We start from the raw sequence: 18606 nt of genomic DNA, 5'->3' as shown, positions 1-18606 counted from the left end.
GACCAGCCCACCAAACCAGTGCAGAGACGTGTCGAAGTGTCCTTGTACAGGACACTGAAACCCCTGTATTTTGCCATCATCCATGTGCAGTTGTCCAACAACAAGAATTTCATCTTTGCAATTTAATAACAGAGTATACTGGTCCAGTATAACATTATGACCACATCTGAAATTCAATCCACACTATTTAAAATGAAGGTGTCCATAACATTAGACCCACTTTTTCTTATAATGCACTCAACTATCACTCAACTCAACTATCCACTTTGTCCTCAATAATAAACAAAGAGTAGAATGATCACCTTTCCTTAAACCTAAAAACTGAGAAATTATAACATTGTAAAAGTAGAATTCATGGCAGAGCTTCTGTATTGGATTGCATTAAATTTCAAAGGTTTTCATAATGACTGATTATTGCATATGTTCTGCACTTATATAGCGCTTTTCTACCTATTGGCACTCAAAGCGCTTTACACTGCTTCTTATTCACCCATTCACACACACTCATACACCGGGGGGGGGAGCTGCTATGCAGCTGGCCAACACTCACCGGAAACAACTAAGTTGGGGTTCAGTGTCTTGCTCAGGGACACTTCGACATGTGACCGGAGGAGCCAGGTATTGAACCAACAACTGTGAGATTGGTGCACAACCGCTCTGCCTTCCTGCGCCACAGTCGCCGTATATATATTGACTGTATTCCTGTAGATTTTCAAAATGTAGTCTTGATCTGCAACAACAAAGCAGCTACAGGCCTACTCCTACTTTCAGACTTCAAAGAGATTTTAGAGCATGTAATCCGTACTTGATATGTGGTAAAATTACTTTTACTGAAGTACTGAAATGTGTGCTACTGTCTACAATAAAACTAAAGACTGTAGTCTACTTTCAATAGCTTACCTGAATAATGGTCAATCCGTCTCTTGTTTCCCTTCTCTGTGTCTCTCTTGGTTTTTCCTTTTTTGACACAAGCCGCGGCCCAGTTTAAGTCAAGACCCTCCTGATTAGCTGCTCCGGTGCTGAATCAGTAGTTTTATGAACAGATTTATAACAAATACAGTTTCAGTAGTAAGTGTTAATTTGGCCACTGAATGTTGTTAAATGGAAATGTGTCAAACCAAGGAATGGCCTATTACTCATATGCATGTGAGTTTGACACTGTCCCAACCATAACAGTCAGTGTGTTTGTACTCACGCATGCCCCGTTCTTGTTTGCGTTGCTGATCTAACACTGTAGTTGCTGCTGCTTGTCAGTCTTCAGCAGCACTAAGGGAGAAGGAAGCAGGTGGTTTGGTAGCTTTACATTTAAACTTGTATAGAGCATGTGCATGTGTTTTGGAATAAGCAAAGATGAAGCTGGTTGGGTCAGTCAGGTTTTTCTCCAACCATTGGTACAATCATCAACAATGATGAGGATGCTAGCACACTGCAGACTTTTAAAAGTAGACAGGAACACACTAGCTCCACATGTTTGCTATGCTGTCATAATTGTGGTATGTGATAGGTTTTATGGAGGAAGCATTAATCCGTCTTAAGAAATGTTGGCTTCTGCTACATAAAAAATGTGTTGATCACTAAAGAATAATGCGTCAGATCAAGTTATGTTTTTGTGATAAAATCAGAAAACATAACTTGATTGTGTGTCCATTATGGCTTTGTTTTTATTTATTGATTTTAAACTGACATTAGTTTTTTGATTGACCTGTTTGTTGGGTTTTTTTCTGCAGAGTGAAACTATATTCTTCTAATGTTTATATAGAGCACAGTGGCTACATATGATCCTGCATTGTAGGCCCTGCAGGTATGCAGAGAGGCCATGGCTGAATAAATGTAGCATATTTACACATCTGTCAAGACACACACTGACACTCTGGTATAGGCCAATAAGAATGCACACACATACCTACACAAACACACATATACAGAGTCACATTCCCCAGATTCAAGTATGCATTTCAACAAGCCTTGTGTGAGCAGGAAAGAAATGAAACCGCCAAACGCAGCACGTATATCCTGTACATTTAGAACCTTTTTAAACAAATCGCTTTTGGTTGGAATATTTGGTTGGCGGCAGACCCCCAATGCTGACAGAGCCTGGCTGACTTCCCAGAACAGAACAATGTCTGCCAGGTTGACCAAGGGGCCCAGCAGCCACCCCCATCAGACACATACACACCACATATACACACAGACTGGTGTACACAAATGTCTGGCCTTTAAACTGTCAGGGCCCAGGCCCTGCCTTACATAATGACAGAGAATGGAGGCATTAAAGCAATTTGTTTGATTTAAGTTGTCAAGACATCCTGGACTCTGCCCCTCTCAGCTGGTTTTGATACCGTGAGTGTGAGTGTGTGTGTGTCTGTGTGTGTGTGTGGTGTGGATGGGCTTGCACACAGACAGGTTTATGAGGTCCAGGGAGAGTGAGCATTGACAGAGCAGGAGGAGAAATGTGTAAGGAAGGAAAAGGTGGAGAAGAGGAGGAGCTGCACGCCAAAGGAGGAGTTGAGTTGGACCTGAGAGAACACTGGGATGTCCCGGTACCCCTTCTCCCCAGACTGAGTACTTCCATTTGAAAACTTGCAGATACAGATTACTAGCACAATTTACTGGACAGTAAAATACTCATCAGTCCACTGCATAGTTAAGCTGATGAGAGACATTTGCAGATACTGCTGGTCCAAACAGTTGTGGGGACACAACTGAAGACTTTCAGAAATGGTTCACACCTAAACACAGTTTCTACCAACTGTCTCTGACCATCTGAAAGGAGCACAAACGTGACCAGTGGACATTCAAACCCGCAAATCTTGCTAGCATGGATAGTATAGTGGTGATCAGGGTTTTATAAATGGAGCAACTTTCGCTAAACAGAACAAAGCACAGATTTGAGGTGAGATCCTCGTTGGAGATAAACCATGGACTGTTGAGTCTACAGAGGGAAATAAAGCTAAAATAACTCTTTAAGGGAAAGCTGCAGTTACTGTAGATCTCTATGGGAGTTGTAAATATTAAACATGTTTAAAATAATGTCAAGAAACATGAGAATGACTGTTAGCAACTAGGTCTTAAGACTTTAGCAGAGCAGAGCTTAGGGTATGCTTTAATTTTGTTGTTGTCAGTTATCTTAAAACAGCTGTAAACACGCCTACCTCTGAAGGTTAGCATGGTATTGGATGCAGCATCAGAGAAGGGGCGACTGTTAATACATGCTTTAGAGTATAGTACAGGAGAACTATCAGTTTTTGATGGCTGCACCACTCCTGATCTCCACAACCTCGCGCAATTGCATTATTATGTTACACCATGTTTTCCCAAAAGAAATCTCTATATTGTTTATCATATGGTAAATCTAATTTATCTTTAAAAAATACTAAATTAGGCCTGTTCTTTGAAAAACAAGCAGACGTGCAAAACTTAATACTAGTTTTAGGTTTGCAAAATTGAATGGAAAAATTCAAAACTGACAGGTGGTTAAAGCTACAGTGTGTAAATCTTTGCAATATTGTTTTGGCTGGAAATATGTTCAAAAACCTCTCTTTATGTAGAGGCATGTTGATGAGGCCTCCTGTGAGTGAGACTCACTGAACATAACTGCTGAGAAATTTGCCCCTCCAAGTTCTTAGGTTTCATACTGTAGTTGTACCCGACTGGAGAATTAGCGCCACCAAACTAATCTGTGATCATCTTAATAAAGTGACTCCTGATGTGCATAAAAGCTGTGAACATTGAAACAGTTATTAGTTTGGATATTTGCATTCTTGTACAGATGTTTTGCAGATTTTCTTCCCATTTAGTTAAATTCTGTGCCATACAGTATTTGGAGGAAACGCACATTGTTGTCCTGTTTCCCCGTCTTTTTTTATTAGGGCCTGAAGGACTTTCAGTGGCACATTGTTTCTGCACATTGTCACATTGTGATGCCTTTTGTCACAATTGGGTCAAATCTGACTCTTGGTGGATGTCAATCCTTTGTTAAATTAATAGTTTTAGAGAACTAATAATCTTCAGTTTTCTTTAAGAAGGTCAGAAAGATGTTTTGAACTCTTTGGGAAAATTTAATTCTGCAGGTTGTGATGCTTTTATTGTGTACACTAGACCTTGGTGTTTCTGTGTCCACCTCTCGCATTTGTGTATATAACTTGCACTGTGTTCCAGTATGTGAAGTGTTCCCTCGCTTTTTCTCGTAAAAGATGTAAACGTAAATGAAAATGCCACAATGCAAAGTAAAAGCATGAGTGCAGCGTCACAGGTAATTACACCAAGCTGAACAGTGTAATTGAACCTGATCAAATCTGCTTACTGTGTGTGTGTGTGTGTGTGTGTGTGTGTGTGTACACTGTGAGTGAAATAGAGGCCCAGTGTTCCTGGGTCCCAGGTTTAAATAAGGGGTCTTTATCTATCTGTGTGTACTGCGCTAGTGTGGAAGCACTAAAGGGCCAAAGTGTTTCCTCGGTACAGACGTGGCTCATGCCTCCTGCTCCAGGTGTCGTGACCACTACCCAGCACAGCCTTTAACAGTCACGCCTGATTTGAAGCCTGAGGCTAACCTGGCACACAGACAAGCGCACCCCACCCAGTACACCATGTCTCACACTCTCGTTATCGTGCACGCTCACATCCATTTCTAATTTAAAGTTAATTTCCCCCTGACGCTCCCATGCCACTCTGACCTTATCAGTGAAATAAAGCATTCTGGGAGTTGGAGTATTGAGTTTGAGTGGAGTTTTCTCTTATCAGTTCTGATGAGCCTCAGAAGCCGTACGTTCTCTAATCAGGTTCTGGATGTCTACTCCCAACCCTTACTGGGGAGGTTTAGGTGGCTTTGTGGGAAATGTTTGTACAGTATATTTCAGCCAGGGATATTTGGGCCATTTAGACGTATGCAAAACGTTTGCAAGAAAGTGTGTGAAAAGTTATGCAGCTGTTGTCTATGCATACATGTTTTTAAAAGAAAGTATGACCCCACCCTCACAGCTCTATTGATGTTAATCACTGAAACAAGAATTCAAGTATTTGTCTACAAAATACAAATATGTACATGTACATATGTACAAATGTATTACAAACTCTTATTTTACCAGATGAAAAGGTGGACTACGTCTGAAAATGTTTTTCCTAGTCCCAAATCTTTATTTTGGCTTTTAAAATACTGAAAATGTCCTCATCTTTTATCTAATAGTGTTTGTTTTCTAGTTATATTAAAATAGTCCTTTACAAAATATAGAAAAATAGAGGAGGTTTTTCTATAAAGGTCACTTAATAATTTTGCTCTCCTTTTCTCTCTCCTGCTTTCCTAGATCTCCTTCGAGTTGGCTGAGTACACTGCAAACGTGGATGGCGTGGGTACGCTACGTCTCCTGGATGCTATAAAAACATGTGGTCTGACCAACAGTGTAAAATTCTACCAGGCCTCCACTAGTGAGCTGTACGGCAAAGTCCAGGAGATCCCTCAGAAGGAAACTACACCCTTCTACCCTCGCTCACCTTATGGTAAAACTCATAAAAATGTAATGTGCTGTAGACACACATGGAAACACAGGTTGCATAACATTTTTATCCTCGCACCATTTATCAGACAGTTGTGTATGGCCATGTAAGGGCATACAAACACAGATTGCTTGATAACTCTGCAGCACTTTTTCTCTGTGTTTGTGTCTGTGTGTGAGAGAGAGTGAATAGAGGAGGACTTCAGTTCTCAGGCAGCCTTTGAGCTCTCCACACACCCCGAGGCCAAACGTCTGACTGAGGACTGGAGTGGCTCTCACTTGAACAAAGACACCTTTATATCCACAGCACTCAGCACTCATTTTCAGCACATTCGCACACACACTTAAACAGACACACAAACACACACAGGCTGTACACGTGTGTGAGTGATCAGGTTTCATGTTCTCTGTTGTCTAAATGCTCTCCTCACTGACACTTTCCCCATCTGTCAGCACTCAGTCTCAAGCTGCATGGGAGACGCATACCATCATGACGAGGGCTGCTCCTCAATTAATTAGATGTAGGAGGGGGAGGTTAGGTTGCCGTGACGACCTCCTTTCACCTTCAGTGCACATCCTGACCTGGAGCCTAATTAATGGGTGCCTCCCTGTGCTCGCACCGGTATTCTCCTAATCACCGGAGAAGGAGGAGGAGGAATATGGTGTTAGGAAAAGAGGGTAGAACTTTTCGTACAAGCCTGCTTTTGGTCAATCAGCAGGAGTCTGTGGTTCCATTCCTGATGGTGAAATATGATCTGCAGGACCACTGTGCTTAACTATCCCATATAGTGTAGTTACAACATTGAATCGATCTGTCTTTTATGGTCTTTCTGTGGCTATGAGGAGAGAAGATGGGTGTTTTTCACTCAACTTTGACTGTCACTCGGAAGGCTTGAACAATGATAATATCAGCACAAAGTGTGCATAGTTATGGTGCATGGATTATGGATTTAAAAAGACTGTAGGGCTTTGTGTAGGACTGATATGTTTCTGTCTCCCCTTTCATGTGTTTCTCTGTCCTCATTCTAGGTGCTGCTAAGCTCTACGCCTACTGGATTGTGGTGAATTTTAGAGAGGCCTACAACATGTTTGCTGTCAATGGGATCCTCTTCAACCACGAGAGCCCGAGGAGAGGTGAGTGCAACATAAGATATGCATTCTGCATGGGGGTGTGTGTATAAAAAAAGCTTTAATTCCTGAATGCTTTACTATATACTTATACTTTAGTCAAACCCCTTGATTAAAGCTGAAAGTTTTGACTTGTTCACATCTTAAGCCTTTTATTTCAAATTCACTGTAGTGGTGTCGAGAAGCTAAATACAGAACAATTTATTATTGTTCCAATATTTATACACCTGACTGTAAATTATAAACCTAGAAAGGGTAGAAAGTAACATTATGTTAAGAAACCACCAATCTGGTGATGTAATACTACATTCATACATCTATTATCTGTAACCACTTGTAGGGTCGTGGGGGGGATGGAGAATATCCCAACTGTCATTGGGTGAGAGGCAGGGTCCACCCCGGACAGGTCTCCAGTCTGTCTCAGGGCCAACACAGACACAACCACTAACACTTTTAGAGTCACCAATTAACTCAACATGCATGACTTTGGACTGTGGGAGGAAACAGGAGTTTAGCTGTGAGGTGGCAGCCCTAACCACTCTACCAACACTCAAACAAAGTCAAATAATTACTGTAACTGCAATGGATGTTATCAAGTGACCTATTAAATAACATTGTTGCCAACTAGGGATTATTATATCATACATCATGTTTTTTGTGAATTTTAAAGTGAAAAGAAATCTTGACATCACTCAGACTGAACAACAGGCAAAACTGCCGCCTCAAAAATCCAGTAAAACCAAAGGTAAGCCATTGTTGGATGGTGCAAAAGTATTCAATTACATGCCCTATATAACATTATAATCATTGACTGGTGGAGCCAAGTTTCTCATAACTATTTCACACATAGTCTCACACATAGTGAGTGGGTTGTGGTCACATTTTTAATATGTGCTCTGAGCCCTGAGGGTCGCAGGCGATGGTTTAACCTGATTTACACACCACTGTGACCCAAAATGAATACCACATGACTGCAGCCTTAGTGCTCTGCCCAGGTCAGCTGGTCAGGTGTTTATGATTTATCCCCTAATGAAGGCCCTAGCCACGACCCCAGCCAGGGTCAGAGGTCAGCCAGTAAACCCTGATGGGTTACCCTAGATAGAAAGGTGTGGGAACTGGTGTAGTTTACAGCAAGTTCGGTAAATATAGAGTGGGCGGCACATCGGTCTCACACTGGAGAACTAGTTGACATGGGTAAGCTAGAAATGATGCATTATGCAGAGATGCTGAGAATAAAAACAGTGACACTCCTCGATCTACAGCAATTTTAATTATTGGTTATTAAGACGTTGCATTTTGTTGCCTGACGTATACTATAAATATTCTTATGTTCTTAAAAAAATAGTGGCTGCTTGAGTGACCCTTATACAGTACAATAAAAGATCGTAATTACTCCACCATATTTTTATGATCTCTCTGACTCTGCTTCTGTCTTTCCATTCTTGCCACACGTACTCTTTCCCGTTTCTTCCTCTCTCTTGCCTCATTTCATGTATTCCTCCTCCTTTCTCCACAGTCAGCATTTCTCCAGCTGGCCATCGGGTTTACTCCTGCCACTCTATTCTCAGAGTTATGACTGTTGTTGCTCATAATACAGGAACGCTGCCCTGTGATGTGACCAGATGTCCCACGACTGCCTTGCACAACCCAATGTGGTGCTTGTGTTGGCTGGATTGACCAGTGTTTACCCAGGCCCCCAGGGCCTGCCATGACCCTGCTGCTGCCACATTGAGGGGGTGTTTGGCTATGCACGCCTTCACACAAGGGTGGGGTTTAAAGGGGAGGAGTTGGTGCTTTGAGCTGCAAAACTCCCCCATGGCATATTTTTCCATGTGAAGTTGTACTATAAATCCCACTATGTGATGAGTAACTACTGTGGTGTTACATGTTAGTGTACAGAGATTTTCAGCATTTTTACATATTTATACTGCTGTTTGTATTGATTGCATCCAATCCTAGTGCTGCATACTACAAATTTTGTAATATGAACCATACTTGCATAAATTGCCAACATGCATATAAAAGTATCAATTGTTGAGCTGGAATTAATTTTAAAGTTATCTGCTGTATTGTGGGACAGTGGAAACTGTAGACTCAGATCAAAAAAGAGAAAACATAGTGGGCTGTGGTGAAGTGACTATACAAAAGGACAGAAAGTTGGCCCACCAAAACATAAAAAACAATGACATCACAAAAGGAGCTAATGAAACATCCCCCAGATCACCAGAGCCAGACACACTTTCATCACCTTGTTGTTTTGAGGCGCACCCTGAACCTCTCTGTTCAGCATTTTCAACACTGTCCCTATGTGTGTTAACACATGCTACAGATAAAGAGTTATTCATTACCTGTGTTCTGCTCCTCCTCTACCTAACATGCCACTTTAACTTCTGGATAATTGGTCACTAATGAGGGAGGAAGTCAGTGGCCTTGGCATCAGCACTCATCCACCTCCCTTCCACACCCAGGAAAAGCTATGAGCTCACTGTCCCAGGATGCCAGTGGATGTGTGTGTCTGTGTTTGAGAATCAAAAAGATTTTTGTCTTTATGAGTTAGCTTTCCCTTTTAACAACAAACTTATTTAGTTTTGTTCATGGCATCTGCCAAAGTGACCCACAAGTGACCAATCATCTCCATGGTACTATGAGCCGTGTGTGACACAAGACCGTCTGAAGGCTTCTGGGAATGGCTAAAGAGAGAAGAGTGATCCTTAACCTTAGTTTCCTTCAGACTTATTGTTTCACTTTAGAATTTAACTGTGAGCCATTCCCTACTGAAGCCAGGATGACTTAATCCCAGCAGGAATGTACTTCTAGTTTCTCTTACCATTCTCATAAACACCTGATCATTCAACCAATAAATAGCTGATCTTCAGTGCTCTGCAGTAAAACGTCATCATCGGACAGCCGGGAAGGACAAATAACTCAATGGAAATCCAGCATGAAGCAAAGCAAACAGAAAACTGCATCTGTCAGCCGGTTCACACAGCAGCTAGCTTTTTTTTGGTTGGCTTAGCTGTTAGCCGTAACAAACAACCCTCACGCTAACAGCGAAAAAGGGGATTAGCTTTTGCAGTGGTGCTAAATAGGCTCTATATTACCGTGACATTTGATACAGTGCAGCACTCCAATCTCTCTTGGCAAGAGTGATCAGAAGTGAAACCTGTGCAAATAACTGGCTCATATGTTTATTTGGTCATCATATTCAAAAAATATACGGCACTTTAAAGTTCCAACTTTTATTTATAGTTATTAGCAGAATATTGATCCAAGGCTCTGTAGTAAATCAGCAGAGTAATATATTTTGTGTGCATATGGAGCGTTGTTGTTGCTGACCAGCTCCAGTTGACGGCTAATCCCCTGGTTTGTTTGGGCACATCCCATCCATCTCTCCACCCTGAGAAGTCTGTGGTTCACGCCTGGCAGTGTAGAATAATATACTGTTATGCTGGTACAGAAGACTAGTTAACACTGGGGAAGTTAGAATAGCACTTCCAAAATCAGTGCTGTCTCTTCAAACGCACACATACAGACTCTGTCTCTACATGCCTCGGCTTCATCTTTCTGCTTATGTTGAGGTTGAGCCCAAAAGGTCAGATTGCATGATAGATTTGTAAGAAGATATGTTTCCATATAGTGGAGAGGTTATTTTCAAAGGAAATCTTCAGACAGGATTGATTCGGTCAGAGAGCATTGAGGAAATTTGGCCATATCTCATTAGACTGAACATGAAAGGGACCAGGTTTGGTTGTTTGAGGTTTGGTTTGTTGGGTTATGATGAGAAATGGCTAAATACGAGTAGCATAAACGTCAGCTGAACCTGTTGAGTCTGATGCCTAAAAGCAAGAATGGTGACTGAGTCCTCTGACCTCTCCTCCCTCTACATCTTCCAGCAGCTTGTGTCACATGCTCCAAAGGAGCTTCCCTTTGCCTCACCCTACCTTTGCTTCAGCCATGTCACGTGTTAATCTCCAGTCCTGTTTCCAGATATGATTGTTGTATCTAATCACCATAGTAACCAACTTACTTGTTGAAGGGGTGCTCACTTTGTGCTGCAGTGCTGCATCTCTCAACCCTTTGCCAGAGCTGTGCAGGAGGGCAGCTGAACCTCAAGATGTCTCTTTGCAGTATTTTGAGTTGGTCAAAGTTTGGAATTCTGCCAGATACAATAACATCTTTGTTTTCTACACTAGAGTACTGAAAACTTGAGTCTGCAGTTTGGAGGTGGTGTAGTCATTTTTCAAGTTTAAGACAAACATGTATCACCTACTTCTCTCCACGCTCTTCCTTTCTTTTCTGACAACTTTGCACAACCTGTGCCATCTATCCATTTTCTTCCACTTTAAAAAAAAGTGAATTTCTGTCTTTGATTGTTGAAACCCCATTCCAATCCTCCTCACATCACATTTCTTTCGCTCTGCTCCCTCCCTGTCAGTTGAGTCAGCCCAGAAAAAGCGCAGCAGTCTGTCAGGTGTGAATAGACGCTGTGTTGGCGGAGCTGAGTGCATGACCTATCTTGGATGGAACTGTAAATTCTCTCTTTGTCAAGGTTCTAGAGATTAGTCTGAATGTCAATTGTGCAATAATGATGATGGCAGACACTAACACATTTTTGGCCTGGGTGGAATTTGGCTAGCCCCTGACCACGGGAAGATTCCCTCTGCAGAATAAATTGGTGCCCCTGTGGATTGGGTACTTTGATCGTTACCCAATGCAAATAATTCAGATCGGTGTGTGTCTATTTTGAGGTAAAAAATTTCCTTTTTTCATGTTAGTGTTGTTTTATTTTGTTAGGTATCTTTGAGTCTTCAAAAAGCACTACCTAAAATGCATTATTATTTATTATTAATAAAAGAGCTACAGAGTCGATGTAAATCCTGCAACTCGTGGGAGTAAAGATTAAAATTAAGGTTTGTATTTTTCACTTCAAAACTACCACAAAGCCTTTTACTCCCTAGGCCATTGCTCAAAGACAGAGTAGGATTAGGGGCTTTGCAGTTCTGGTTGAATTCCATAACAGGTGTGTAAACTTTGTGTTGAGGCAATCTGAGTGTTTCCATGGCAACCATGTGGCAATCAAAAGTATGTCTGGGCTATTCTCTCTTTACCACCCTTATAATGTTGCCAGTATAGACAAGCTTGCGACAGAAATTCTCAACTGTCAAATATCTGGAAAATCCTTGACTCTTCATCTGCTTTTTTCAATATGTAAGCAGCCCTATTTTTGGAATTGGTCATTCCACATTTTTATTAGGAAGGGAGAACTTACTAATAAATTAGCAAGATTAAATTGATGATGAAAAACATACAGCAGATCTAAAGTTGGGAGAGGAAACTTGGTTTGGGAAGGAAATAGTTTTACCTGTGCAAATACAACATTAAAGATCAACTTGATAAATGTTTGACTTGAAGACCTGAAATTACTTTACTTACTACTTACTTAAGTTTCCAGTTTTCCAGAGCTAATGCCCCTTTCAGATAAGTTGTGACCACACATTATATCTTCAACATAAATTTTACAGAAGATTGATTCGTAGAAATCACACTGTGGTTGAATCTCAGTCAGCAAACACACAGCAATATATAAATTAATGTAAGTCAGACATCTTTAGTGTGTTAGAGCTGGGCTGTCGCACAATTTGAAGGTAGACTTCATAAGTCACCTTTCTTTAGCAGCACGTAACAACACAATCTGTTGAGCAACCAGAGCCACTCGAGCCAAAATCCCCTCAAAGCCACAGTCTCCTCCCTGACTCCCCCAGACTTGAGCCCCTGGCCGACAGATCCAGTCACCATCCTGTCTGAGCCCACATGGCCTGGCTCTGGATGGGAGACATCGCCGCACATTTCTCCTCATCCCCCTTCCCCTCCTTTTTCGTTTCCAAACGTCAGCCCAGCTGTGCCAACGAGGCCCGTGTTTTACGTTTTTCCTGTTGCTTCTCTGAGCCAAAAAATGAAAAGGAATGATGGAAAAAAAAAATAGAAGAAATGGTTAAGTGAGAATAAGACAGAAAGAGAGTGAGTGTCAGTTTCTGGCATTTGCTTTGCCTGTCTGCTCAGTTTTCACGGCCCATGGTTTTATTAGACTTTCCACCGGGCCACGGGCAAGGTTAAACGGCCACTGCTGCCCCATTTGGGCTTGAAACCACCTTTTAGCCCCCCCGGCTCCCCTCGCCTGCCTACACCCCCTCCTCCTGGCTGTGCTGCGGTGCTGCTGCCAGTAAAGGAAACACATTAACACCCGGCCAGTAACAGAGCAGGCTTTGTCCACAGCCAGGTGGGCCGGTCCATTAGGCCCACGCTCTAGTCCACGCCGCACCAATTAGAGAAGGCAAGGAGGAGAGCCACTCCAAATAGAGGTGTTAGCTTTACAAGAAGACTACAGGTGTGTTTGGGGGAAATAATGAATTTTATTACTGATTTGGGGTACTGCACTAGACTGTATTTCTCTACCACCTTTTTAAGAACCAGCTCTGCTCTGCAGAGTTTTGACAACCTAAGTTTAACCTGCAATCTTAAATTTGTCTTGGATGTGGAATCAAATCAAACCCAATTTACTGCAGTTACCAATTTGGACTTTTGTTACCTTGCTTCCTCTCAACCATTACTAACTTATAGTACAATATAGCGAAAGCTACAACTAATTAAATTGCAATTACTGTGCAATTAGTATGTGATTTGTTTTTTGAAAAAGCCCCTCAGATACTATGAAATTTGACTACAACATCTCTGGTTTGATTCCAGGCCCTTTATTGCATGCCATGGCATGCACGTTTTTTTCTCTTGGTTTCTCACTCTATCTTTCCTAAATAAAGGTAAGATAAACGAACAAAGGTCCCTTTTATTATGTTTAGCTCAAATACATGTTCAAAATCAAGCAGCAGATGCCAACATTCCCTTACTTTTGCTTGCTGAAATGGGCCAAAATCCCATTTCATATTTTAATTGCACCCTTCCTTCTTAAAGTTAAAGAAAGTGTGTCTTTTAAAGTCTTAGGTCCCTGTTTGGAATACATGTTGTTATAAAAAAGCCAAAGCTGAGATAATCCCTGTTATATTGCATAGGCCCATCATGTCAGTACATTGAGAGCCACAGAAGATATTACACACACTGAGTGACTAGGTAATTGGTGTTCATATGTAAAATTGGTGGAATTCCCCTTGAATATGGTTGAACATTATGTTTCAATTGTTTCAGCAATAGATGAATGGCATAACAAAGATATTCATATGTTAGTTGGTATATATGGTAGAATACGACCCTAATATGGATAAAAGCAAAGCTCAGAATCCTGGATTCATATGTGCCAGACTTAATTTGACTACAGTTAGCTTAACAAAACAGATGACCTGCTAGGTTAGAGAATGGCCCTGGGGCCAAATGGAACGGTCTTGTTAAAGCAGGGCAGCTCTGATATTGGAGGGGGTTTCCATCAACAGTTTATCCTCATCCTGTTCACACATGCCATTTCCTAAAAGGTGTGTCGATAATATCGATTGAGACAACGGAGAACAAACAATGTCTGGAGGTCAATGGTCAGGTTCAGATTTTTGTTTTTATATTTGTAAAAGTTGCGTCTCATTTCAACTTTATTAAAAGCATGGCAACACAGCAGCTTTGACATTGTGGCCATGTGACCTGCTGCCAACATACAACATACTGTATTTTCTCAAATAAGCATGTCTAAACTTTGCTGGTCTGTTTTTGCTCAGCCTGCCCAGGACTGTCGCTTTCCTATGAAATAATTACTACAAATTTGGTGCATTCGCATGATTAGGTTCATGGGATTTTCCTGTGTCTAAATGGAGGCTCTGCTCCATGTCAGGGCAGCAGCGATACAGTGTCAAGACAGAGCAACTCTATTATGGCCAGGATGGGCAAAGAGCTAAATGGCGACATTTATTTGAAGCATGAGGACTCCAGAAAAAGAAGCATATATGAGCTCTTAAGAGGTCTTTTAAAGGTTCGTGCAAGGTTGTGGGAGATTTATGTACAGTGGAGATGTTGTGTGAACTAAAAATAGCCAACTTTTCGATGCAAGCTTCGAACGTTCCTTTGTAATGACATTTTCACGTCTGCCATTTTGGCATTTGAACACTATCTCTAATAGGCTCTTTCAACTAAGATGGTGGCATTTTTAGATATGACACCCTATATTTAGTGTTCATTTCCATAAGTATAATGCAGTGTTTGGGTTGGAGGGTTTGAACATTTATTCTCATATTCTCTGTGGCATCTTTCCCCTCGCAGCAGGAGCAGAGAACACGATACTGGCCCTCAGTGTCCCGCCAACACACCCAAAAACTTCTCTAACCCTGCGAGCATCACAGAAATAGTCATTAGGAGCTCATTTGTTTTTCCACAGATAATATCGCCACAAGTGTCTGTTTGGAATGAGGAGCACCGCTGGGCGATTTGGCAGATGTAATGGCTGTTAATGCGGTGATTCTGGACTGGACAGTGCACCAGCAGAGCCAGGGTGGTCCTGTTTGGTTGTCATTTCTCTGTGAAACCTTTTATTTTTTTGCTGTTGATGGACTGATGCTATGAGATTTGTCTTGGCTTCTGGCCCAGATTCGACACTGAAACATTGAATTAGAGGGTAAAATGAGAGAGAAGTATTTAAAAGGATCTAGTGGCTGTAATCTGAGGTGGTAATGAATTGATTTTACTCAGGGTGGCTTTTTGGTGGACTTTTTTGAGAACTATTAGGGTTTTGGAAGGCCGTCCTTGTACGTGTTTGTGTGTGTTTCTGTCTGTGTCTGTGTGTTGGACACAACAAACCTTTTTAACATTTACCTGTGTAAACTGTAATTGAATTCAGTACCTGCCAATCAAGAATTTCTAATGTATGTTCTCAGGTTCAAACTTTGTGACACGTAAGATTAGCCGGTCTGTGGCAAAGATTCACCTGGGCCAACTGGAAAGCTTCAGCCTGGGCAACCTGGACTCCAAGAGGGACTGGGGCCATGCCAAAGACTACGTGGAGGTAAAACATACACAACCAAAACCACACACCAGCTCAGAGAAATACACATAAACTGTGCGTGCACTGTCTCAGAGTTGAACAGGGTTCAGATGTGCACATAGCATTAACAGGGCATGTTTTTCCAGATCATTTCAGGCCACAATATGTGATCTGCATGAAGCCTTCTATGATTCTCTGCCAAAAAAGAAACGGAGATAGAGAAAGAAGGGGGAGAGTGAGAGTTTGCATGCTGTGAGGCCACAAACTGCACTCTGGTTTCCCACAATTCACCCATGTCCCAGATCCATTCATGCCCCCATCACTATTCCCTGAACACCCGCAGAAGAAAGAGAAATATTAAGGGAACGGCGTGTCCTGGGGACGATGACAGAAATACAGTGTTTGTGTTAATGTGATGGTGCCAGCAGCAGGCAAAGAAAAGACTGGGGAGATAAAACGAATAGTGGAGTCCTCTTGTCCAGGAGCAGGCGGAGCTCAGTGTTTTTCCCCCAGTACATTTGTGTGTAAGGAAGCACACATTCCTATGTGTCAAAGTATGTTATAGGTTAAGGTTGGAATGTATGTGTGGCTTCAAACATAAAAGACTCAATGGGTTGCCATGTCTGACAGCAGACCCCTGACAGCGCACAGTGTTATTATTAGAAGGTGATGGTGGCAGAGGTGGCGCTCTTTGAGATGGCGTGGCGGGTGGAGAGTTTACACTGCTGAAGCTCACTTTAACTACAATGGTGATTTGTCCTGTTAAGACGAGATGCAGAGGAGTCATTGGTGTCAGCAGAGCATCAGTCACATCCGACTGTAGCAATACTGGGTTTTTCCTTCTGTGGTAGGAAGTGTGACTTCAGTTAGTACTGGTATAATGGAAACACAAAGGTTTATTGTCTTTGAAAACAACTTAGTTTTACTGTCACACTAAACATATTCACATCCATCAAAGTACGAGAATGTGTATACATAATAGGGTTGATGCGAGGTGTGTGTTAGCTGTGGTGGTTGTAGGTTAGTGGTGTAAATACAACCAGCACAACACATACAGAGTTTCATTAGTAGGCAAGAAGAGTTGACAGTTTATTGTCATCAAGATGAGAGAACAATAAAAAAAAGAAGAAAAAGGTTATAAGAAAATGCACAAATGACGAGTGCTGTGCAACACTCCGTGTAGGTATATCAATGTCAGGTTTTCTTGACTACCTTCTTCACACACCTCAAAAGTAAAAGTAAATTAGTGAATTATTGTTCTCTCGTCTGTCAGCGCAGGGCGCAGTGATGTTTGCAGGCTACAGTAATGTTTGTGTCATTGTTACTGGAATGTTTTTCAAACTGCCAAGGTCCTCACGTGCCCTCTTCTCTTATGGTAGCAACGCTGAAATCACATGACGAGCAACTAGTCAACCTTATAGTAAAACTCACTTTGAGTGTCGAGTTTTCAGTGTATGTGCATTCCCCAGCATTAACAAACCCCATGTGCACGTACTAGTTTTTTGTAATTCACTGGAAAAATGGTCCTTTTCCTGAAATAAAACCAGCCAACAACTTTTTTGATGAAAAACATTTGGACTAAATCATTTGTGATTCTAGTTTCACATTAAATATTTCAATTTGTGGTCCTCGATTGACTAAATTAAATTAAAAGGTACAGCTAAAATATTATGCTTTTTTTTTTTTGTAATTGTTTTGGATTTGTGCTGAAGGCTCATGGCTACTGTAGTATTTACATCAATTACCCATACAAGTACTGACAAATATTTAAACTGATTACCAGCAAGCATTGGTCTAAACTTAACCTGTGGCAATGATTCTTATTCTTTAGAAAAAGCTAGTTGCTGCGTCACCATCAGCAGTTTTCTTAATCCTGTGTTGTTGTTTTTTTCTGACTAACCAGCTGCATTTACATTAGCTGTACGTACGTGTAATTTGTGCAACCCTGGCACTGCTGGATTTGTGCACTCGCCTGTCCATAGCACTCTGGCTTGAGATGCTCCAGGTTTCCTGTGGGAAACGGTGACATTCTGCATTTGGTGAATCAGGCACCTTCTTGACATGTGTGTCTAGTTTTGGGAAGCCAAACAGAAGCCTGAGGTGGTGAGGAGAACCTAGGTAGAGGAGAGGTGGTTACATCAAGGTGTGTGTTTGTTCAATGTTTGTACATTATGCATCAATTAACCATCTCTCCTAATGAAAATTCACCCTGCCCTGCAGACCATCAAAGCACCGACTGTCACTGCAACCCCCCCAGCCCTCAATTTCTCTCTGCCCCACTTTGAGATATTCATCCAGCCAGTGTCAGCAGTGCGTTGCCATGGCAAAACCAAACAACTGGAAAAGTGTAAACAGAACCATGTGTTTAGGCTGACAACTGCTTTTCCTCCCTCTGTCTCTCCCTCCAATCACCCCACCCACGACAGGGAAATTGCTTGTAATTGGCTGTGGATGGATTGCGTGTGGCAGGAGGGCTGTGCTGTGTGTCTGCTCTAACGACGTCTGAAAGTGTACGTCCGGCTGGGCATCGTCTCAGCCAGGTATCGGGTGTCCGTCCCAGGCAGGCAGACAGACCTGGAGCTGCTTCTCTTAGTGGAGCCCCTTATTGTGATTATGTTATTATGGAATAGATGGCTGGAGCTGAGCGCTTTTACAATAAATCAGCAGATAAAATAATTTAAATCCGCTTGATCTCATTGTCCTTAAAGGGTTTGAAATCTGGACTTTTCACTTTGGAACATTTGTCTAGCAATTCTTATGTGGTTGTCCGTGATTTAACACGTATAATTCCAAGCACTGAAAGAGAAAATTCCCTCACTAAAAAAATGTAGATGTCAAGTCTACCATCTTTACAACGACTGGCATCCTTCTTCCTCCTTCCTTTTCTGAGCTGGCCCATGGTAGGTACAGCTGTTTGGACCCCCTCCCCTTCCACACACACACACACACACACACACACACACACACACACACACACACACACACACACACACACACACACACACACACACACACACACAC

General features: G+C 41.9%; 1 protein-coding gene across 3 annotated transcripts in view; it reads left to right on the top strand.

Moving 5' to 3' along the window:
* Positions 1–18606, top strand: part of gmds (GDP-mannose 4,6-dehydratase) — a 165626-nt gene that overhangs the window by 49644 nt on the left and 97376 nt on the right. For all 3 annotated transcript variants that reach the window (XM_067512265.1, XM_067512268.1, XM_067512266.1), the window contains exons 5-7: positions 5301–5493; positions 6519–6623; positions 15479–15606. In XM_067512265.1, the coding sequence (XP_067368366.1) occupies positions 5301–5493; positions 6519–6623; positions 15479–15606 (426 nt within the window). The remainder of the gene's footprint in view (positions 1–5300; positions 5494–6518; positions 6624–15478; positions 15607–18606) is intronic.

This window comes from Channa argus, chromosome 8 (genome assembly GCF_033026475.1).
Source record: "Channa argus isolate prfri chromosome 8, Channa argus male v1.0, whole genome shotgun sequence".
Taxonomy (NCBI): domain Eukaryota; kingdom Metazoa; phylum Chordata; class Actinopteri; order Anabantiformes; family Channidae; genus Channa; species Channa argus.
Note: the sequence above shows the minus strand (reverse complement) of the source record. Positions and strands in the feature narration are given on the sequence as shown.